We start from the raw sequence: 23,471 nt of genomic DNA on the forward strand, positions 1-23,471 counted from the left end.
TGGACATGTTGGCCACTGAGGGTCAGTTTACCTTCACGGCCTCTCGGCCCCAGCTGTCCTGCGCTGCCTTCCTCATCTCTGATCCCAGCGAGGTGATCAGTCTGGAGCTGACTGACGTCAATGTTGACTGCAGCGCTGGAGACTTCATCAAGGTGAGTTTAACCCCATGCAGACCCTCACGTGTCACCGCTGGTTGCTAGAGAACGGGACGACGGACTGGCAGATCGTAACCCTTTCACTGCCGCATGATGTATATCATGCCAGTTAGGGTACCTTATATAGGGTACTGTGAGGAAGCGGCCCAGCGAAGGACAAATGCAGTCAGAGTCAGGTTGCCATCACCCGGTGGTTGGTTTTTTATTCTATTTGTTCTTTTGCTCCCCAGTGGGAAAAAACGGGAAAAACATATTTTAACATAAATACAAAAATAATACAAAATGATTAAACTTTCTTTTAACAAATAAACAACTAGGCCCTTGGCTAAGGGAACTAGGTCTTAGTACGGCTGTGTCTCGCTTCCAAGCCTGTCATTACTTCTCCCCGAGAGGAGCCTCCATCCCTGGCTTTATGCTGGAAGCTCCTCCTACAGGGACAAACCAAAAACAAACAATCAATTAATCAATACAGACATCCAATAACTCTGGACAACATGGATACATCACTCCATCATGATCTATCATCACTGTAACTGAGGGGTTACAAAACCCTGACTGTATTAAAGATTGTGATATATTAAACCACTACTAGTTATGTACTTTAATTACTGGCCATACAGTACATGAATATATATGGTGAACACCCACACAAGAATACGGCATTGACACATAAATTATATTGGAGGGTTATTTATTATTATTAAGCAACGTTAGGTTACAGATTGAGAATTAGGCTCGCGCTTGTATGGCGAAGAACATACATAAAGTCAGTCAAGAGCATAAGTCAATGAGAATAGTAGGAATACTATGATGGGTCTAAGCTGACGCCACCTGTGGTATAGCAATTACATGGGCCACACCGGTACCAACAAGAGACACTGGGTTCCCTCCGGGGTGTAAGGCCGGGAGGCCGGAGGGGTAGAGGAATGTTCGGGTACCCAGTCTGGGTCAACGAGGAATAAAGAGGCTCCAGATACAGGAGCCGGTGCTTGTACTCCCTTGATCAGCAGACAAAAGCAATAGTTGTAATCCAGGATGCTCGACAGCATTGACGACAGCTAGCCAGCCCCTTCCACGAGGCGGGCCCGAGTGGTGATCCTCACGAGGTTAAATCCCAAACGACAGTGGAATCAACGGTGCTCTTCTCCGGTGGTCACGGTCCCAAAGCAATATAATCCAACCAGGAATGGTTCTGCAATCGCCGACGCCGATTCTCCTGTGCACTATACTTCACATTAAACTAGGTCGAACTTGACGTTACTTCACTAAACTCTGACACTTTTACTATTCTATTCGCACACGTTCTAAACGCTCTATTTAGACGCAAGGTTGCTCACTTCACTGCACGTTGACTCGTGGTGAAGGTGGGTAAGGTACTGAACTGAATATTACGTTGAACTACTGCTGTTTACACCTGCGCCGTATTTATACTTAAGTGAATATCTAGTCCCAACCTCAGTTCTTGTCTCGTATTACTACGCAGACTCTGGGCATGTACTGACATGCCCGGAGTTGCCTTTGAACTTGCCGTTGGGGGCTTGGTCGTTGGCGCCTGGGGCCGCTGTCCAATAGGAGAGCGAATATTACTCTGGTTTGTACGCAGGTAAAGGGATATTCCGTGTATATATATAAATAATATACAAGGTATATCAAACGATACATATATATATTCAGTTTAATCTGGCCCTTCACAACAGCCGCCTCCTAATTAGTCCGCACCTAATTAGTTAAAGGAGACAGATTAATAGTCCAGTCAACTGCTCAATGTCTGTTGTGAGGAGTAGGTCAATCTACAAAGTCAGTGGGTCATGGTCGTCATCAGGGGAGTCAGGGAGCCTCGGCAACTCTATCAGCCTCGCCACGGGTCGGGTGTAGGTCCGTCCCTGGACAATAACTTCTGCCGCTCTGACCTTTCCGTCGGCACCAGTGATCACTTTGCTTACGCGGCCGGCCGGCCACGCAGCTCGGGGTAGTGACTGGTCTATGATCATAACGACTGTGTCCACTTTTAAGTTGTCCCTGTCCTTGACCCGTTTCTGACGGGCTGGACGGGATGGTAGGGAGCTTAGGAGGAAGCGGGCCTGAGACTGGTTGATCTGTGCTTGGCTGTGTCTCCACATCCTCCGTCTGTTCCTCATGTTTGGTCTGTACCCCGTCTGAGGAGGGGCCGGTTCCGGCCGCCCCATCAAGAAGTCGTTTGGGGTGCTGAGTTCGAGGTCAGCTACGTCGCTTGGAGCGCAGCTGAGGGGGGTGGAGTTCGGAACTCCCTCTTCTTGGGCCCACGGTTCTCTCACAGGCCTCTCGTCTAATGTCAATAGCCTCTCAACGGGCTGTACGAGAGAGTGGCCGGTGTCGCTCACCTTTGTGTGCAGGCAACGTGTAGACGTGGGTTGACTGTCAAGTCCATAGAGGGGGCCCTGGAGCGTCCACCCCAGTCGGGTCTGAACCGCGACTGGGCATCCTTTGGGTCCGATGTGGGCCGCCTCAATTGGGAGAATGAGGTCCGCGTGGTCGGAGCCTATGAGCAGGGTCGGTGTGGCGCCGTCGATGAGCGGTATAGGTAGTTGACGTAGGTGCACGTACTTCGCCATCAGCTGTGGGATGGGGTAGGTGTACTGTGACAGGCCTATGTCGTGGCTGGTGAAGACGTTAGTGATGCTATACTGCTTCTCGGGCTGCTCGACCGCTGCTATCGTGAAGGAGACATTTTCACCCTTTATGTGGTCTTCAGGTCTCTTCTAATAGTACGGATTGTCATTGTTTCTTCGCTCCCCCGCAGACCCAGCCGGGCTGCGGCGGATGCGAGGAGGAGAGTCTTTTCTGACCCATCGTCTAGGACGGCGTAAGTGTCCATGACCTTGTCCTCGTAGCTTAATATCACTCGGACCACCTTCAAGAGCACTCGGGAGCTCCCACTCTTCGCAGGGTCTATGTACATGACGTTCACTCTCGAGCTGCTTGGGGGTACGGGTTCCTTCTTGTTGCTGTCGTGTAGGACCTCCAAGTGGGCGCCGTCGCACTTGCTGCATTTCTTCTTTAAACGGCACTCAGCTGCCATATGGCTGCGCGCGCAGCGGAAGCAGCGGCGGTTGGCTTTGATCCACTGACTCACCTCGTCAGCGGTCATCTTCTTGAAAGTGTCACATTGAGACAGCCAATGTTCCTTTTCACAGTACTGGCATACAATCTTCCACTTCCCCTTCGTCGGGGGGGGTGCTGTGGTTCTTGTGCTGCGGCACTGACTCGGCCTGGTGCATAACGGTCACTGACCGGCGGTTATCATTAGATCTCCGAGGTCCATCTCTTGGGCTTGGTCCACTCCACACGAACGTGTCCAGTCGTAGGCTGCTGACTTCCCTTGCGAGGAAGGCGGCCAGGTCTAGTAGGGATGGCTCGGGACCGTCGGGATCACGGTGGTCTCTCTGCCGCCGAAAGCGCTCCTGGCGGGCTGGAGGGAGCTTCTCCAGTATTCGCTCCACATTAGAGTTAGCATATAGTTCATATCTCCCTTTCTCCTTTTGGGACCCCAGCATCCCTACTAGGGATTGTACCTTGATAGAGAGGTCATCCAATGCTCTATTGTCTTTGGCTGGGGGGAGGCAGTCGATATCTCTTATTTCTTGTATCACGTAGTCCCATATGCGTCCATAACGCTGGTCGAGGGCCACTAGAGCTGCGGAGTATGGGGTGCTTGAGTTGGAATATGCTAGCGCTATGTTATGCGCTCTGGGCACCTTGAGATGCTTGAGGAGGATGGCATATTTGTACGACTCATCGGGGACGTCGGACATCATAGTCTCTAAGCACATCCGTAATTCCGAGTACTGTGCTCTGTCCTCGTGCGTAAAGTCTGGGAACGTCGGTGTGCCAAGGTACGATGCCATGGATGGCTGGCACATTGGTGAGCGTAGGGGAAGAGGCCTCCTGGGCGAGTCTCCCCGTACGTGTTGTCGTGGGTTGGTACTTGGTGGGTACCAGAGGCCGGGTACCCAGGTGCTGTTCCTCAGTGCTGACTGTACGTCAAACTCACCCGTGAGTTGAGTCGGGGGTTTGTAGTGCAGTGACTCTGGGCTGAAGTCTGGGCTGTACTGGGCCTCCTGGTCCAGAGTACGTTGCTGCTGGTGGGCTTGACTTTCCTCCTCTTCCTCTTCCTCTTCTAGGTCCTGGAGTCTTCTATTCAGTCTCTCGGCGACGTAGGCCGGTTCTTCCCGGTGGCTGGGTCTCGTATGGACCGGTCGGGGAGGGGGTTCGGAGACGTAGACAGGATCCTCCTGTTGGCCGGGTCCCGGTTCGCTTTGTCGGGTAGGGGAAGGTGCCCTAGACCCTTGTCGTGATGATCTCCGGGAGCTCCGTGCGGAGAGAGGGGGTGTCGCCCTGGCAATCAATTGTTCTATCATCTGCGCCTGCAGCCGGTCGCGCTCTGCTTCGCGCTGGGCATGGGCGGCGTCGCGCTCTGCTTCGCGCTGGGCATTGGCGGCGTCGCGCTGTGCATTGGCGGCGTCGCGCTGTGCATTGGCGCGGTCTCTTTCAATGTTCTCTTCCGTCTGAAGGCGTCTCTCCTCCAGTCTTATGCGGTCGTCTTCACTCCTTTGTTGTGCCTGGAAACGCTCTCGTTCGGTTGCAGAGTGTTCGCGTTCACTAAGGGCTTGCGCTTGGAGTTGCGCGTGAAGGCGCTCTCGTTCCGCTGCAGATTGTTCGCGCTCGCTTGCTTGTTGCGCCTGGAGGCGCTCTCGTTGTTCGCGCTCGCTCGTCTGTTGAGCCTGAAGGCGCTCTCGTTCCATGGCAGAGTGTTCGCGCTCACTTAATTGTTGCGCCCGGAGGCGCTCTCGTTCCACGGCAGAGTGTTCGCGCTCACTAAGGGCTTGCGCTTGGAGGCGCTCTCTTTCCGTGGCGGAGTGTTCGCGCTCACTAAGCGGCTTTGCTTGAAGCCGATCGCGTTCGGTGGAGGCTGTCAGGGTGGCGATCAAGGCTTGCGCCAGTATCTGGTCCGCCTCGCGGGGGGATCACACTGACGGAGGTGATCGGCTTCTGACAGGGCTCGTTGGAGATCTGTTTTCCTGGCGCGCCCCGAGGTCCATCTCCTGGGCGCGCTTCTCTTCTGGTTGTGTGTCGGGTTCTGTCCCTGGAGCGCTTTCTTTATCCTGGAGCGCTCCGGGGACTATCCCGGTGACGTTGTCTGGAGGTATAGTCATGTCATGTCCCACCTGGTCCCCCCCGTGAGCTGAGTCAGTTTCGTTAGAACCCACTGGGGTCTCTAGTTTCAAGTTTCTTTAATAGTTGTCATACAGAAGTACAGAATACTTTTGTACAAAATGCTTCTTACTGTTGCGCTCCAGAGACTGTGCATGACAAGATAAGTATGAAATAAAAACATAGTAAAAATTAGAAGTAAAAAAAGAGGTCACAGTGTTCAGTTTAGACATATGTACAATGTTCGTAGACGTAGTTACCATACAATATACAATACTGCGCAGTGTACTAATATACAATACTATATAGTGCAAGCATAAATGGACGAGGTGCAGTTTAGGTACAATTCACAGTAGGTTTACGAGTTGTAGTGCAAATCCTTTATCAATAAATATAAAGTGTAAGTGTGTTTGTGTGATCTAAAGTGTGGAGAGTGGGTGCTGCAGTGTGTTGTTTGTTTGAGTGAGTGTGTGCGTGTGGGTGTGTGTGCTGTGTGCATTTGATGGTTGTTGCATAGTGATTATTGTTCGTTTAGCGATTATTGTTCGTTTAGCAGCCTGATGGCCTGGGGATAGAAGCTCCTTCTGAGTCTTTCTGTGCTCGCCATAAGACTCCGGTATCGCTTGCCTGACGGCAGCAGTTCAAAGAGGCAGTTGTTCGGGTGGCTCGAGTCCTTAATAATTCTCTTAGCCTTCCCCTTGCACCGCTTGTTGTAAATGTTCTGGAGGGTGGGAAGCCCCCCTCTAATTGTGCGTTCGGCTGAACGTGTCACTCTTTGTAGTCTGCTACGGTCTTGTGCAGTGCTATTCCCAAACCAGGAGGTGATGTTGCCGGTCAGGATGCTCTCTATTGTACATGAGTAGAAGTTCCTAAGGATCTTCTGACTGACTTGGAACTTCCTTAGGCGCCTGAGGAAGTAGAGGCGTTGTCGTGCCTTCTTCACAACACTGTCAATGTGTGTGGTCCATGTCAAGTCCTCGGATATGTGGGCTCCGAGGTACTTGAAACTGTTCACTCTCTCAACTGGTGCCCCGTCGATGCTGAGGGGGCTGTAGTCCTTGACCCCCGACCTCCTGAAGTCCACAATCATCTCTTTTGTTTTGCTGACGTTCAGGGAGAGGCAGTTCTCCTGACACCACTGTGACAGGTTCTCTACCTCTTCCAGGTAGGCCCTTTCGTCGTTGGCAGAGATCAGGCCCACCACTACTGTGTCATCAGCAAATTTGATGATGGTGTTGTTGTTCCGCTGTGCTACGCAGTCATGTGTGTACAGGGAGTAGAGGAGGGGGCTCAGAACACAGCCCTGGGGGGCCCCTATGTTGAGCGTGATGGATGAGGAGGTGCAGTTGCCGGCTCTTACCACCTGGGGTCTGCCCGTCAGGAAGTCCAGGACCCACTGGCACAGGTCATAGTTCAAGCCCAGGTCCCTGAGCTTGGCTATGAGTTTGGAGGGGACTATGGTATTGAATGCTGAGCTGTAGTCGATGAACAGCATTCTCACATAGTTCCCCTTCCTCTTGTCCAGATGTGATGCTGCTGTGTGCAGCACATGGGCTATGGCGTCCTCCGTGGACCTGTTGGGGCGATATGCAAATTGCAGAGGGTCCAGGTTGATGGGGAGGGAGGAACAGATGTAGCCCTTCACTAGCTTCTCAAAGCACTTCATGGCTATGGAGGTGAGGGCTACAGGGCGGTAGTCGTTGAGGCAAGCGGGCGTAGATTTTTTGGGTACAGGGATGATGGTGGACTTCTTCAGACAGGTGGGGATGACAGCCTGTTCCAAGGACAGGTTGAAGATGTCAGTGAATACCGGGGCCAGTTGGTCGGCACAGACTTTTAGGACGCGGCCTGGGATGCCGTCCGGTCCTGCTGCCTTCCTGATATCCACTTTTTTAAAGATCCGTCTCACCTCATGCTCTGTTACCCTGAACACTGAGTCTCCATCAGCAGACCCCCCCCCCCCCATTGCCGTGGTTTGTAGGCTGGTGTTGTTATTCACAGCCTCAAACCTCGCATAGAAGGAGTTGAGATCATTTGCTAAGGAGATGTCACTGTTCAGTTTGAGGGGGGTTGTGCCATGCAATGCCGCCTCCTTTCTTCTTTAATGACTCTTCTGCCGTCCGGTCTTTGCGGAGAACGAAGAAATGGTCTGCCGGTTCTATTGCGTGGTTCGGGACATCTGGACTCAGCCAAGTTTCTGTGAAACAGAGGACGTTACAATCCCGAATGTCCCTCTGGAATTGGATCCTTGCTCTGATGTCGTCCAATTTGTTTCCTATCGATTGCACATTGGCCAACAATATGCTGGGCAATGTGGTTCTGTGTCGTTTGGACCTCAGTCTGTTCCGGACCCCGGCTCTCTTTCCTCGTCTTCGCGGTGGCTTCTTGGCGTCTTGGCCATGGCCGGCATAACAAAGGATCTCGGCGGGCCATTTCTGCTGTTCAGCGATCCGATCCAGAGAGCAATCCAAACGGTAAGTTTTTCTTAATCCAATGTCAATGATTGACTGACGGTCATACACATATAATGCACCAACAGTTGGTGCAAATAAAACTCCTAATACTATAAAAATTAACAAAATAAAGCACAGTCTCGTCGGAGCGATCAGAAAGGCAGCCATCAGAGCGGCGCCAGTGTCCCCACGTACTGGCAGGGTCGCCTGGTCGATAGGATTTGACATGCTTTGACTATCCGCTTTATCCGTATTTAACGTCTGTTTAGATAAGCTAGGTGGTAGAACGAAAGCGAATTCCTCCAGATAGGGAGGTGGCTGACGTTTGCGCTGCGGGCGTTCTAGCTTGGGAGAGCCGCTTGGGGAGTGTTCACCGCTGGCCATGGTTAATATTAATATTATATTAAATATTACACTGATACCCTCCGGCTCGAAGGACCAATTGTAACTGAGGGGTTACAAAACCCTGACTGTATTAAAGATTGTGATATATTAAACCACTACTAGTTATGTACTTTAATTACTGGCCATACAGTACATGAATATATATGGTGAACACCCACACAAGAATACGGCATTGACACATAAATTATATTGGAGGGTTATTTATTATTATTAAGCAACGTTAGGTTACAGATTGAGAATTAGGCTCGCGCTTGTATGGCGAAGAACATACGTAAAGTCAGTCAAGAGCATAAGTCAATGAGAATAGTAGGAATACTATGATGGGTCTAAGCTGACGCCACCTGTGGTATAGCAATTACATGGGCCACACCGGTACCAACAGGAGACACTGGGTTCCCTCCGGGGTGTAAGGCCGGGAGGGGTAGAGGAATGTTCGGGTACCCAGTCTGGGTCAACGAGGAATAAAGAGGCTCCAGATACAGGAGCCGGTGCTTGTACTCCCTTGATCAGCAGACAAAAGCAATAGTTGTAATCCAGGATGCTCGACAGCATTGACGACAGCTAGCCAGCCCCTTCCACGAGGCGGGCCCGAGTGGTGATCCTCACGAGGTTAAATCCCAAACGACAGTGGAATCAACGGTGCTCTTCTCCGGTGGTCACTGTCCCAAAGCAATATAATCCAACCAGGAATGGTTCTGCAATCGCCGACGCCGATTCTCCTGTGCACTATACTTCACATTAAACTAGGTCGAACTTGACGTTACTTCACTAAACTCTGACACTTTTACTATTCTATTCACACACGTTCTAAACGCTCTATTTAGACGCAAGGTTGCTCACTTCACTGCACGTTGACTCGTGGTGAAGGTGGGTAAGGTACTGAACTGAATATTACGTTGAACTACTGCTGTTTACACCTGCGCCGTATTTATACTTAAGTGAATATCTAGTCCCAACCTCAGTTCTTGTCTCGTATTACTACGCAGACTCTGGGCATGTACTGACATGCCCGGAGTTGCCTTTGAACTTGCCGTTGGGGGCTTGGTCGTTGGCGCCTGGGGCCGCTGTCCAATAGGAGAGCGAATATTACTCTGGTTTGTACGCAGGTAAAGGGATATTCCGTGTATATATATAAATAATATACAAGGTATATCAAATGATACATATATATATTCAGTTTAATCTGGCCCTTCACAACAATCACCACACACTAAACAGTGTTTAGGGCACTTCATAAACTTATTCCCCTCTCATTATGAACCCCCCGTACTCTACCACACTTGGTTCCTTCCAAATCTCCCCTCCAGAAAAGGCCCTGGGCCCTCATTCATCAACGTGGACATAGAACATGTTCTATTTCCACACGTAAGCACAGAATGTAGAATCAGTGCACGCACAGTAAAATCGGGATTCACCACACGTGCGTACGCAGGTTCTACGCACACCTGTCATGATGAATATGACTTTGATCCTACGTTTGAGCTCGTGCACTGTTTTAAGTATTTGCATACCAGAACCGCCCCGATTAACCATATACGGTAATGGAATACCCCCATGAAATGTGGAAAAATGGACTAAGCCGAGGGAAGCGTGTTATGAGAACGGTGATGTCGGATATGATATCTATTAACCATTGCTGCCTGGGCAGCGCAAACACTAATAAAGACCATTAACCACTGTTTTGCCATTGCCCGTTAGTGTCATTAATGCATGCTGGAATAAGAATGCCTTTCTTAATTTATTTTTAATATTAATAATTATTATAATACAATAAAAGACAGCTCTTTTAATACACATATATTGTACAGTAACGTCAAATAAATACTACAGTCCCCGCTGAAATAAAGGTTCTGCACGCACATACCAGCAGTGATCTACAGCATAAAAGCCACTTTATAATACTATTCTGAGTAGATAATCCATCTGTATCGCAACAGAGTCACGGATCTGGTCGGGGCAGGTATCATTATGTCGGGAAAATCCTTATGAAATAAACAAAAGTGAATTAAAGAATTTAAAAACAAAGTTTAGCATATTAAATTGTTTTATAAGCTTTCTGAGTAGATAATTCATCTGTATCGCAACAGAGTCACGGATCTGGTCGGGGCAGGTATCATTATGTCGGGAAAATCTTTATGAAATAAACAAAAGTGAATTAAGGAATTTAAAACGAAGTTTAGCATATTAAATCGTTTTATAAGCTTATAGCTTTTTTCATGCTGATTTGAGAGGGTCCAGCTGCAGAGCCGGAGAGCAACTCTCAGAGCCAAGATAGCACTTATACTATTTTGAGAGAGACAGCAGAGAGACAGACAGCAGAGAGACAGACAGACAGACAGACAGACAGACAGACAGACAGACAGACAGACAGACAGACAGACAGACAGACACTGTTCCACAGTGTGTGTGTGTGTGTGTGTGTGTGTGTGTGTGTGTGTGTGTGTGTGTGTGTGTGTGTGTGTGTGTGTGTGTGTGTGTGTGTGTGTGTGTGTGTGTGTGTGTGTGTGTGTGTGTGTGTGTGTGTGTGTGTGTGTGTGTGTGTGTGTGTGTGTGTGTGCGTGCGTGCGTGCGTGTGTGTGTGTGACTACTAGTCTAATAGTAGAGACTCAGCCCCCCCTCTCTGGACCACCTCCTAGTAGAGACTTATCTAGGAAGAAGACGAAGATGAGGATTAAGGCGAGACACTGCAGGTGAATAGGCAAATATACTTTTTTTGTTGATTTTGAGATTTTGTTATATTTTGCTTCCTAAACATGTCTTCTATGAAACTAGTGACAATAAAACGTCAATAACACACATTTAGTTGTTCATTTTACTTCATTTTGCCTTATTGCATCCATAAATGTCCACATATTTAATGGGGAAGTGCCTCATTTGCATATATAAACATAAATTTCAGAAAACTTGTCTCTACTAGGAGGTGGTCCAGAGGGGGGGGGGTCTCTACTGGGAGGTGGTCCAGAGGGGGGGGGTCTCTACTAGGAGACTAGTGGTCACACACACACACTGTGGAACAGTGTCTATCTGTCTGTCTGTCTGTCTCTCTGCTGTCTGTCTCTCCGGCTCTGCAGCTGGACCTTCTCAAATAAGCACGGAAAAGCTTTTAAGCTCATAGCTCCAATTTGGGTCCCAAATTGCGGTACAAATGAAGGAGGTGTCTCGGGTAGTGGACTCTAGTTAATATTATGTTCTCTCTGCAATTAGACTGCCCCTCATTCATCCCTATCTGATGCTATCTCTGAAAACAGTTCCTGCGAGCGCAGTCAGTGCACCCCATAACGCTATATATATAAACCTGCATTCATTCGGAGAGAAAGACCTATTCCACATGCTATTTAGGGTTTGACAATAATTACACTAATATCGCTATTTCACAATGAACTATAATGAATTACGGGGGTCATACAGAACACGTGCCAGTGTCTTTATTTCCGCGTTGGAACGAATGCATGTACTGAGGAGCGCTTGTGCGTAGTAACGATATTCTACCACTGGGCGTCAGCTAAGTGTGCTCAGAGCTGTGCGTAGACATAAGCACAAAGTCAAGTTCAAGTTGAAATTGATGAATCCCACTCTTTGCTTAGAAATGATCGTATGCACAGGGTAAGCACAAATCTGTGCGTAAGACACGTTGATGAATGAGGGCCCTGGCCTCTCCCAGTTCTGGTTGGGCAGCCAGAGATCCTACAAGGAACCAAGTGGGAGCACAGACAAATGGTATTTATCAACAAATGCATGTACTTTAATTCTACATAACATGTTATGCTTTAAACCAATGTGTCTGTATTACAAAACAACATAACAAAACAAACCAGGCCGAAGGCCTAAACTAAATGTTTGGCTGCATGACCACATGTGGGAACAGGTCAAACCACTTAAGGCCCATGTGCATCCCTACTTATAGGGCATGGGATAGCCCCATGACATTACCCCCCCCCTTCTGGAGTAGACACTTGTGGCGTTCTGGAGAGGTAGTCTGGCTGTACAGTTCTCCTTCCCTTTCCTATACAGTACCTCGAAGTCGAAAGGTTGCATGGCAAGGAACCATCTCGTGATTCTGGAGTTGGTGTCACTCATGTTCCCCAGCCAAGACAGTGCCCGATGGTCAGTCTCCAGGCTGAATCTCCTGCCCAACAGGTAGTATCGGAGAGAGTCCAGTGCCCACTTGATGGCAAGGCACTCCTTTTCCACGATGGAATACCTGACTTCATGAGAGTTGAGCTTCCTGCTGATGTAAGCAATGGGCTGGGGATTACCCGGTTTCCCTTGCAACAAGGCGGCTCCAATACCCAGATCCGATGCATCCGTTTGGACTGTGAATGGCTGCTCAAAGTCACGACTCTTAAGCAGGGGCTCACCGCACAACGATGTCTTCAAACCCTGGAAGGCTTCCTCACACCCGTCCGTCCACCGCACTTTGTTGGGCTCGTTCTTCCTTGTGAGGTTCGTGAGAGGCACAGCAACAGTTGAGAAGTCAGGTATAAAACGCCTGTACCAGCCAACCAAACCCAGGAAGGACTTGACCTGAGTTTTGGTCGTGGGCCTCTGAGCGGACTTGATAGCATCAACCTTCCCCACCTGTGGTCGGATCAGTCCCTTCCCCAACACAAAACCCAGGTACCTGGTCTCCTGCTTGGCCAGTGAGCACTTGTCAGGGCGGATGGTGAGGCCTGCTTTCTTGATCCTCTGCAAGACCTCCTCGAGATGACACAGGTGCTCCTCCCAGCTGTTGCTGTAGATCACTATATCATCCAGGTAAGCAGCGGCAAAGGCCTCTGTGCCCGACAGGACCTTGTCCATCATTCTCTGGAATGTCGCCGGCGCTCCATGGAGGCCGAAAGGAAGGACCGTGAACTGGAAATGACCAAAGGGAGTTCGGAAAGCCATGATCTCTCTGCTCCCTGCTGTAAGGGGAACCTGCCAGTACCCTTTGCAGAGATCAAGAGTGCTAATGAAGCTGGCGCCTCCTAGCCTCTCCACCAGATCATCGATCCTGGGCATGGGGTACAAATCAAATTTACTCACCCCATTGATCTTCCGAAAGTCCAAACAAAACCTCAGGGTGCCATCCTTCTTTGGGACCAAGATGACTGGGCTGCTCCACTCACTGGAGGAGGGCTCAATCACCCCCAGTTCCCTCATCATTTACAACTCCTTCCTCAGCACCGGTAACAGACGTTCTGGCTGACGAAGGGGCTTAGTCTCCTTCAAAGTGATGTGGTGGTGCACCATGTCCGTGCGCCCCGGAGTCTCCATGAAGAGATGGAGGGGCAAGATCCGAAGGAGCTCTTCTCTCCTTCCTGCTGAAAGGTGGTCCATGTCCAGCTTCTTCCCCTCCTCCCGACTGGGTAGGTACTGCTCCATGGGTTCCTCCTCTTCCTCCACTGCCTGGATGAAGAGCGAGTGCGGTACAGGTGTCACAGAGACTGGGCGGGGGTGCCATTTCTTGAGCATGTTTATATGGAAAATCTGAAGTGGCTGCCTCCTCTCTGGCATGTGGATCTTATACGTTACCGGCCCCATCTTCTGCTTGACCCGGTATGGGCCCTGCCACCTTGCCAACAGTTTGTTCTCTGACGTTGGCAAAAGCAACAAGACTTCCTCCCCAGGTTCCAAGCTCCGCTGTCTTGCCGACCGGTCATACCACTCCTTCTGCTTGGCTTGGGACTTCAGAAGGTTTTCACGTGCCATTGTGGTGGTCCTCATGAGCGTCTCTTGCATTTTCAGGACAAAAGAGATGATGTTCATGTTCTGTGGCTTGTCCAACTCCTCCCAGGTTTCTCGCAGCACATCCAATGGACCTCTGACCTGGTGGGCATAAAGCAGCTCGAAAGGTGAAAACCCAGTTGAGGCCTGGGGAACCTCACGGTAGGCAAACAACAGAAACGGCAGCCATTTATCCCAGTCCTTCCCCGACTCAGAAACAAACTTTTTCAGCATACGTTTCAGGGTCTGATTGAAACGCTCAACAAGGCCATCAGTCTGAGGGTGGTAGGGAGTGGTCCTTACTCTCTTGATACCTAACAGCTGATAGACCTGTTTAAGTGTGCGACTCATGAAATTGGTCCCTTTGGTCCGTAAGTACCTCCCTCGGGATCCCAACCCTAGAAAAAAACTGCAGCATAGCTGTAGCTACTTGCTTGGCTGTCACTTCTCTCAATGGAAAGGCCTCTGGATATCTGGTGGCATAGTCACAAATGACAAGGATAAACCGGTTGCCTGTCTGGCTCCTCTCTAATGGACCAACAATGTCCACCCCTATCCGCTCAAAAGGGGTGCCTATCACAGGGAGTGGCATAAGGGGTACAGGGGCTGTAGCTTTCTCTGCTGTAAGCTGGCACTCTGGACATGTCTTGCAGTAATATTTGACCTGGCTATACATTCCTGGCCAGAAAAACCTTTTTGAAATCCTCTGGAAGGTTTTCTCAAAAGCTAGGTGACCCGCCCAAGGAATAGTATGGCCTAGGCTCAGCACTTCCTCCCTGCATGCCTTTGGCAGTATGAGCTGCCTGTCATATTCACTCTGTTTATAAAGCAACCCATTGTCCAGCAGAAACCGCTTGCTAAGGGGACTAGAACTGGATTCTTTGAAGCAGTCTATTAGAGTGGGGTCCCCTCTCTGTTGTCTGGCAAGATCCCCAGAAAAAAACTCCTTTACCAACAGCCCTGGAAACTCCATATCCTGATCTGGCTGGTCAGCTGACTGCAACACAATTCCTCTGACTTGCTCCCTGCGTTTCTCACATCTCTCCTCTTATGTGACTCCTGGCACTCCACCTACCTCTACCCCAAAAAATGACATCAGCTGCACTGTGTCCGCATTGGTAGCTGGTGAATCGGAGTCTGGCCTGATAGTGGTGGGTATTTCTGTGTCTGTTGTGTCTGGCTGAATCAGTGGTTGTGTCACAGAGACTGGTGTATTAGTGTGCTCTCTCGCCTTGGACCTAGTAACTACCCCACATAATCTCCCTTTACTCTCATGAATGAGGTCTAGCAAAATAGGCAGATCTGTCCCCAGCAAAATAGGGTAGGGCAGTTGTGGGGCCACTCCAACCATCACCAGATATGCCTGGTTGTTTACCTCAACATATACCTCCGCTATGGGGACTTCTGATTCATGCCCATGGACACAGACAGTTTTAACTCTTTCCTCACTCCACAACTCCCTGGGGACATACTTGTCCTGTACCAGAGACTGTGTGGAACCCGTGTCTAATAAGGCTGACAGGGGCCTGCCATTCAACATGACAGACATGACTTGTGACTCAGAACTGTCCTTAGGGGAGGCGCCTAGAGCTGGCCTAGGTACATAGCACAGACTTGCTATCTCTGGCTTTCTAACGGGACAAACTGGACTGATATGGCCTGCCTCACCACAGTTGTAACATACAACCTCTGACCTATTCCTGGCATATCCTCTTACAAATGGCTTTTGCTTAGTCTGGCTCGAACTGGGCTGGTTGTAACCGAGCTGCCTAGGAGAGTAACTACCTGAACCACCCATCCCAACACCCTGAGACTTACCTCTGGCCTGGTGTAGTGTGCCAGCGTAGCGGTGGCCCCTTGGACCTCCATGTGCCGTCACATATGTTTCCACAAGCTCTGCAGCCTCCGCCCCCGTTTCTGGGTTGCGCTCCCTCACCCAGGTCTTAACCTCTGGATACAACACCTTGATGTACTGCTTGAGGACCAGCTTCTCCATGATCCCCTCTTTGGTGGAGGTGCCATAACCCACCCATCTACAGAACAAGTCCTTGAGGCGGGTGTAGAGCTCATGGGGGGCCTCATCTGGTGGTGTGTCGTCGGAGCGGAACCATTGGTAATAAGTGTCACTGTTGATCTCATACTTCTTCAAAACTGCTGATTTCAAAATGTCATAGTCTCTGGTATGAGCTGGGTCCATAGCTACAAAGGCACTCCTGGCCTTACCAGTCAGCAAAGGAATGAGGTGGACAGCCCACTCTTGTCGTGGCCAGCCATACACTGCTGCCAGTCTCTCGAAAGTGGTCAAACATTTTTCAACGTCATCGGATTCCTCTAACCTCACCATCCTGGGTTCTCCGCCTGGGACCCCACTGGCTCGTCCCGTTGGTGGACCAGACCTGGTTGCCTCCAGGTCCAACTGAAGCTCGGTGACCTTGTCGCTGATAGCACTGAACTCCTGTTCTTTTATTTCTGCTTCTTTCTCCTGCCTTTTATCCCGATCCATCTGGTACTGCATATGCATCTCAAACATCCGCACCAACCTGGCGAAGCTGGCCTCCGGACCTGCAGTGGGGCCACTTGCCGATTGAAAGCCATCCTCGAAGGCTCCCCCTGTGGCACCCTCCTCTGCAGGCTCTTGCTGATGCTGTTGCTTTTTGGGAGGCATCCCTGAAGCTTGTAGTCCTCTTTACTTCTGACACCAATTGTGAGGAGGCGGCCCAGCGAAGGAAAAATGCAGTCAGAGTCAGGTTGCCATCACCCGAGGTTGGTTTTTTATTCTATTTGTTCTTTTGCTCCCCAGTGGGAAAAAACGGGAAAAAACATATTTTAACATAAATACAAAAATAATTCAAAATGATTAAACTTTCTTTTAACAAATATAAACAACTAGGCCCTTGGCTAAGGGAACTAGGTCTTAGTACGGCTGTGTCTCGCTTCCAAGCCTGTCATTACTTCTCCCCGAGAAGAGCCTCCATCCCTGGCTTTATGCTGGAAGCTCCTCCTACAGGGACAAACCAAAAACAAACAATCAATTAATCAATATCTATCATCACCACACACTAAACAGTGTTTAGGGCTCTTCATAAACCTATTCCCCTCTCATTATGAACCCCCCCCCCCCCCTGTACTCTACCACACTTGGTTCCTTCCAAATCTCCCCTCCAGAAAAGGCCCTGGCCTCTCCCAGTTCTGGTTGGGCAGCCAGAGATCCTACAAGGAACCAAGTGGGAGCACAGACAAACGGTATTTATCAACAAATGCATGTACTTTAATTCTACATAACATTTTATGCTTTAAACCAATGTGTCTGTATTACAAAACAACATAACAAAACAAACTAGGCCGAAGGCCTAAACTACATTTTTGGCCGCATGACCACATGTGGGAACAGGTCAAACCACTTAAGGCCCATGTGCATCCCTACTTATAGGGCATGGGATAGCCCCATGACAGGTACCTTCATTATCTGAAAAAATATATATATTTCTTTTTTCTAACCCTAACTAACCTTACTGTCATGCACTTGTCCTAATATACTAACCTACACTGTAGCACTCAACACTTTGATGAACATTGTTACTCAGCTGATAGAGTTGTACCCTTCCTGATGACTTGTCGTACAGAACTTGTAAGTCGCTTTGGATAAAAGCGTCAGCTAAATGACTAAATCTAAATTTAACTTATCTTATCTATACTTATCTATTTTTATCTAGCACAATCTCTGGAGCAAAACAGAAAGAAGCATTTTATATAAAAGTATTCTGTATGACAACTAATAAAGAAACTTGATATATACTGAACCTGTGTATACTGTATACTTTACTTACTCATAGTATATATTCAGATTCTAAGTGTGTACTGCCCATATTTATTGTAATGTATAACATAACTGATATGGCATACATTTTCTCATCTGCACCATTCATTACACTGCCTTATATTCAGAGTTAATTATATTTTTTACACTGCTTCTTTTAACTTGTCTACTGTACTATAATTTTACCTCCCCCATGCTGCTATGATGCATGAATTTCCCCAAGGGGATCAATAAAGGATTATCTTATCTTATCTTGACAGCCTGTATGAATGAGTGACAGGGGTGACAGGGGGAGGGACTGGGGACATGAACACTCTCTAACTCCATGTGGGTCTGGTGGCTCTGGTGGGTCTGTGGTGGTGCAGCCCAGTCCTGCTGAGGTCAGGCCCTGGAAGGTAGCAGCAGTCAGGCTGAGATCAGTCCCTGGAAGGTAGCAGCAGTCAGGCTGAGATCAGTCCCTGGAAGGTAGCAGCTGTCCTGCTGAGGTCAGGCCCTGGAAGGTAGCAGCAGTCCTGCTGAGATCAGTCCCTGGAAGGTAGCAGCTGTCCGGCTCAGGTCAGTCCCTGGAAGGTAGCAGCTGTCCGGCTCAGGTCAGTCCCTGGAAGGTAGCAGCTGTCCTGGCGTGGTCAGTCTCTGGAAGGTAGCAGCTGTCCAGCTCAGGTCAGTCCCTGGAAGGTAGCAGCTGTCCAGCTCAGGTCAGTCCCTGGAAGGTAGCAGCTGTCCTGGCGTGGTCAGTCTCTGGAAGGTAGCAGCTGTCCTGGCGTGGTCAGTCTCTGGAAGGTAGCAGCTGTCCGGCTCAGGTCAGTCTCTGGAAGGTAGCAGCTGTCCTGGCGTGGTCAGTCTCTGGAAGGTAGCAGCTGTCCTGGCGTGGTCAGTCTCTGGAAGGTAGCAGCTGTCCGGCTCAGGTCAGTCTCTGGAAGGTAGCAGCTGTCCTGGCGTGGTCAGTCTCTGGAAGGTAGCAGCTGTCCTGGCATGGTCAGTCTCTGGAAGGTAGCAGCTGTCCGGCTCAGGTCAGTCTCTGGAAGGTAGCAGCTGTCCTGAAAGAGAAGATGTTGTGTAATAAAATGCCATAGACGGTAGCAAAATTAAATACACGTGTCATGGTGGGGCAGGTTGTGCCACAGAGCAGCGTGTTGCAGTATCAGTTGCCCGGGTTTCTGTCATTTCATTAAACATGCACCATGATGCAACAAAACATCACAACAGATTACTGTAAAATGAGTGCAATTGTATGATGTTTCCAATCATGTGGAAAATGGGATGATGAACACTGACAGTCAGGACTGCTGTAGTACTTAGGTCCTGTCTCTGTATGACTGTAGTACTTAGATCCTGTCTCTGTCTGGCTGTAGTACTTAGATCCTGTCTCTGTCTGGTTGTAGTACTTAGGTCCTGTCTCTGTCTGGCTGTAGTACTTAGGTCCTGTCTCTGTCTGGCTGTAGTACTTAGGTCCTGTCTCTGTCTGGTTGTAGTACTTAGATCCTGTCTCTGTATGACTGTAGTACTTAGATCCTGTCTCTGTCTGGTTGTAGTACTTAGGTCCTGTCTCTGTCTGGCTGTAGTACTTAGGTCCTGTCTCTGTCTGGCTGTAGTACTTAGATCCTGTCTCTGTATGACTGTAGTACTTAGATCCTGTCTCTGTATGACTGTAGTACTTAGATCCTGTCTCTGTATGACTGTAGTACTTAGGTCCTCTCTCTGTCTGGCTGTAGTACTTAGGTCCTGTCTCTGCATGACTGTAGTACTTAGGTCCTGTCTCTGTATGACTGTAGTACTTAGATCCTGTCTCTGTATGACTGTAGTACTTAGATCCCGTCTCTGTATGACTGTAGTACTTAGGTCCTGTCTCTGTATGACTGTAGTACTTAGGTCCTGTCTCTGTCTGGCTGTAGTACTTAGATCCCGTCTCTGTATGACTGTAGTACTTAGGTCCTGTCTCTGTATGACTGTAGTACTTAGGTCCTGTCTCTGTCTGGCTGTAGTACTTAGATCCTGTCTCTGTATGACTGTAGTACTTAGATCCTGTCTCTGTATGACTGTAGTACTTAGGTCCTACCTCTGTATGACTGTAGTACTTAGGTCCTGTCTCTGTATGACTGTAGTACTGAGGTCCTGTCTCTGTATGACTGTAGTACTTAGATCCTGTCTCTGTATGACTGTAGTACTTAGGTCCTGTCTCTGTATGACTGTAGTACTTAGGTCCTGTCTCTGTATGACTGTAGTACTTAGATCCTGTCTCTGCATGACTGTAGTACTTAGATCCTGTCTCTGTATGACTGTAGTACTTAGGTCCTGTCCTGTCTCTGTATGACTGTAGTACCTAGATCCTGTCTCTGTATGACTGTAGTACTTAGATCCTGTCTCTGTATGACTGTAGTACTTAGGTCCTGTCTCTGTATGACTGTAGTACTTAGGTCCTGTCTCTGTATGACTGTAGTACTTAGATCCTGTCTCTGCATGACTGTAGTACTTAGGTCCTGTCTCTGTATGACTGTAGTACTTAGATCCTGTCTCTGTATGACTGTAGTACTTTGGTCCTGTCTCTGTCTGACTGTAGTACTTAGGTCCTGTCTCTGTATGACTGTAGTACTTAGATCCTGTCTCTGTATGACTGTAGTACTTAGGTCCTGTCTCTGTCTGGTTGTAGTACTTAGATCCTGTCTCTGTATGACTGTAGTACTTAGGTCCTATCTCTGTATGACTGTAGTACTTAGGTCCTGTCTCTGTCTGGCTGTAGTACTTAGATCCTGTCTCTGTATGACTGTAGTACTTAGGTCCTGTCTCTGTATGACTGTAGTACTTAGATCCTGTCTCTGTATGACTGTAGTACTTAGGTCCTATCTCTGTATGACTGTAGTACTGAGGTCCTGTCTCTGTATGACTGTAGTACTTAGATCCTGTCTCTGTATGACTGTAGTACTTAGGTCCTGTCTCTGTATGACTGTAGTACTTAGGTCCTGTCTCTGTATGACTGTAGTACTTAGATCCTGTCTCTGTATGACTGTAGTACTTAGGTCCTGTCTCTGTCTGGCTGTAGTACTTAGATCCTGTCTCTGTATGACTGTAGTACTTAGATCCTGTCTCTGTATGACTGTAGTACTTAGGTCCTATCTCTGTATGACTGTAGTACTTAGGTCCTGTCTCTGTATGACTGTAGTACTGAGGTCCTGTCTCTGTATGACTGTAGTACTTAGATCCTGTCTCTGTATGACTGTAGTACTTAGGTACTTAGGTCCTGTCTCTGTATGACTGTAGTACTTAGGTCCTGTCTCTGTATGACTGTAGTACTTAGATCCTGTCTCTGCATGACTGTAGTACTTAGATCCTGTCTCTGTATGACTGTAGTACTTAGGTCCTGTCCTGTCTCTGTATGACTGTAGTACTTAGATCCTGTCTCTGTATGACTGTAGTACTTAGATCCTGTCTCTATATGACTGTAGTACTTAGATCCTGTCTCTGTATGACTGTAGTACTTATGTCCTGTCTCTTTAAGACTGTAGTACTTAGATCCTGTCTCTGTATGACTGTAGTACGTAGGTCCTGTCTCTGTATGACTGTAGTACTTAGATCCTGTCTCTATATGACTGTAGTACTTAGATCATGTCTCTGTATGACTGTAGTACTTATGTCCTGTCTCTGTATGACTGTAGTACTTAGATCCTGTCTCTGTATGACTGTAGTACTTATGTCCTGTCTCTGTATGACTGTAGTACTTAGGTCCTGTCCTGTCTCTGTATGACTGTAGTACTTATGTCCTGTCTCTGTATGACTGTAGTACTTAGGTCCTGTCCTGTCTCTGTATGACTGTAGTACTTATGTCCTGTCTCTGTATGACTGTAGTACTTAGATCCTGTCTCTGCATGGCTGTATTTTGGTCTAGAATAGGGCTTGTTCCAGACTCGGTTATGACTTGGTTTCAATCCCCATTTGGACTGGGTCTTAACATCAGCTCGACTGGGCTTGGACTTGGTCTTGGACTCCCAGGTCTCACAGCCCTACCGACAGTCCTAGCTGTGACTCTGAGGTGACTCATGTGTCTTCCTCCGGCAGATATTCGACGGCTGGATCCTGAAGGGGGAGAAGTTCCCCAGCAGCCAGGACCACCCGCTCCCTGCGCACCAGCGCTACACAGACTACTGCTCCTCCCGAGCTCCAGGCGGCTCCAGACGCTCCTCCCAAAACGTGGCTATGGTTTTCTTCCGCATCCACAGCCCCAGTGGTGGTTTCACTCTCACCGTCAAGAAGATACACAACCCATTCCGTGAGTCCAAGACCTCGTTACATCACAACAACAACAACAACAACAACAACAAGCCCATGGATCGTTATCATTGTTAGATCTTTTTAGGTCCCTATGATCATTCCAATAAAAGTTTGGCTGAGAGATCACAGAATATTTTTGGGTTGATTCCCTCTATAACTAACTTAGTGAGCTTACGCATACAGTCTTCTGTGTGTGTGTGTGTGTGTGTGTGTGTGTGTGTGTGTGTGTGTGTGTGTGTGTGTGTGTGTGTGTGTGTGTGTGTGTGTGTGCGTGTGCGTGTGCATGTGTGTGTGCGTGTGTGTGTGTGTGTCGTTGATTAAGTTCCTCAGGGTCTGTGTTTGATCAGGCGTTAATCAAATCGTAAAGAGAGAGTAAGAGGCACCTGTTTCCTGACTGCTTGTGGGAGGCAAATGCTAACCTCGTCTCAGAAAAACAACAATCACAGCCATAAGACAAAGACAGTGAGAGAAACAAACAATGACAAAAAAAGAATGAAAAGCTATCAACTCTGCGGTCTTTTGGTACTATAGCACCCAGGTAATAAATCCCAGGTCCATTTGTACGTCATGAATGTTCCATTATAATAATAATGCAGGACTTTTTTAGAAGTCTTTATTCGGCATGCATTAGGTGCTTGGCCAACAGACACATCCCTTTGATCATCTGTTGTGTACCAGAGTAGCCTTGGCACAACCCTGGCACAACCCCCATTACTTGTGCTCTAAACACATTAAATACATAGCCTACAAATTAAATAAACTACATACAAGAAACAGAACAATATGCACAGATTACATATCAATATCAAGCAGTTGTCTGTTGAGGAGACATGCACACACAGTTGCCGTTCTTTTTATTCATAAAAGTGTAGATGTCTATTCATAGTGTTCTTATGTCATGCCTTTCCTCCCAGCAGTCAACTCTGATTAAGTCCAATTTGTGAGCCTGAGGTAATCAATCTTGGCTTTTTTCTGATGAAAGGAAAGCGTGTCATTTGAGACTTATCTTATTTGATGTGTCTTATTTGATGTGTGTGTGTGTGTGTGTGTGTGTGTGTGTGTGTGTGTGTGTGTGTGTGTGTGTGTGTGTGTGTGTGTGTGTGTGTGTGTGTGTGTGTGTGTGTGTGTGTGTGTGTGTGTGTGTGTGTGTGTGTGTGTGTGTGTGTGTGTGTGTGTGTGTGTGTGTGTGTGTGTGTGTACACAAGAAGATACACAACCCATTCCGTGAGTCCAAGACCTCGTTACATCACAACAACAACAACAACAACAACAACAAGCCCATGGATCGTTATCATTGTTAGATCTTTTTAGGTCCCTATGATCATTCCAATAAAAGTTTGGCTGAGAGATCACAGAATATTTTTGGGTTGATTCCCTCTATAACTAACTTAGTGAGCTTACGCATACAGTCTTCTGTGTGTGTGTGTGTGTGTGTGTGTGTGTGTGTGTGTGTGTGTGTGTGTGTGTGTGTGTGTGTGTGTG

General features: G+C 48.4%; 1 protein-coding gene across 1 annotated transcript in view; it reads left to right on the forward strand.

The window, feature by feature from the left end:
* Nucleotides 1–23,471, forward strand: part of LOC311235895 (corticotropin-releasing factor-binding protein-like) — a gene marked incomplete at its 3' end in the record, with an annotated part of 29,906 nt that overhangs the window by 777 nt on the left and 5,658 nt on the right. Inside the window, exons 3-4 of the mRNA XM_084323417.1 lie at nucleotides 1–152; nucleotides 21,777–21,987. The exon at nucleotides 1–152 is cut by the window's left edge and continues 6 nt beyond it. Coding sequence (XP_084179543.1) covers nucleotides 1–152; nucleotides 21,777–21,987 — 363 coding nt within the window. The remainder of the gene's footprint in view (nucleotides 153–21,776; nucleotides 21,988–23,471) is intronic.

Source organism: Notolepis coatsorum, assembly GCF_963971535.1.
Source record: "Notolepis coatsorum genome assembly, chromosome: 10".
NCBI lineage: Eukaryota > Metazoa > Chordata > Actinopteri > Aulopiformes > Paralepididae > Notolepis > Notolepis coatsorum.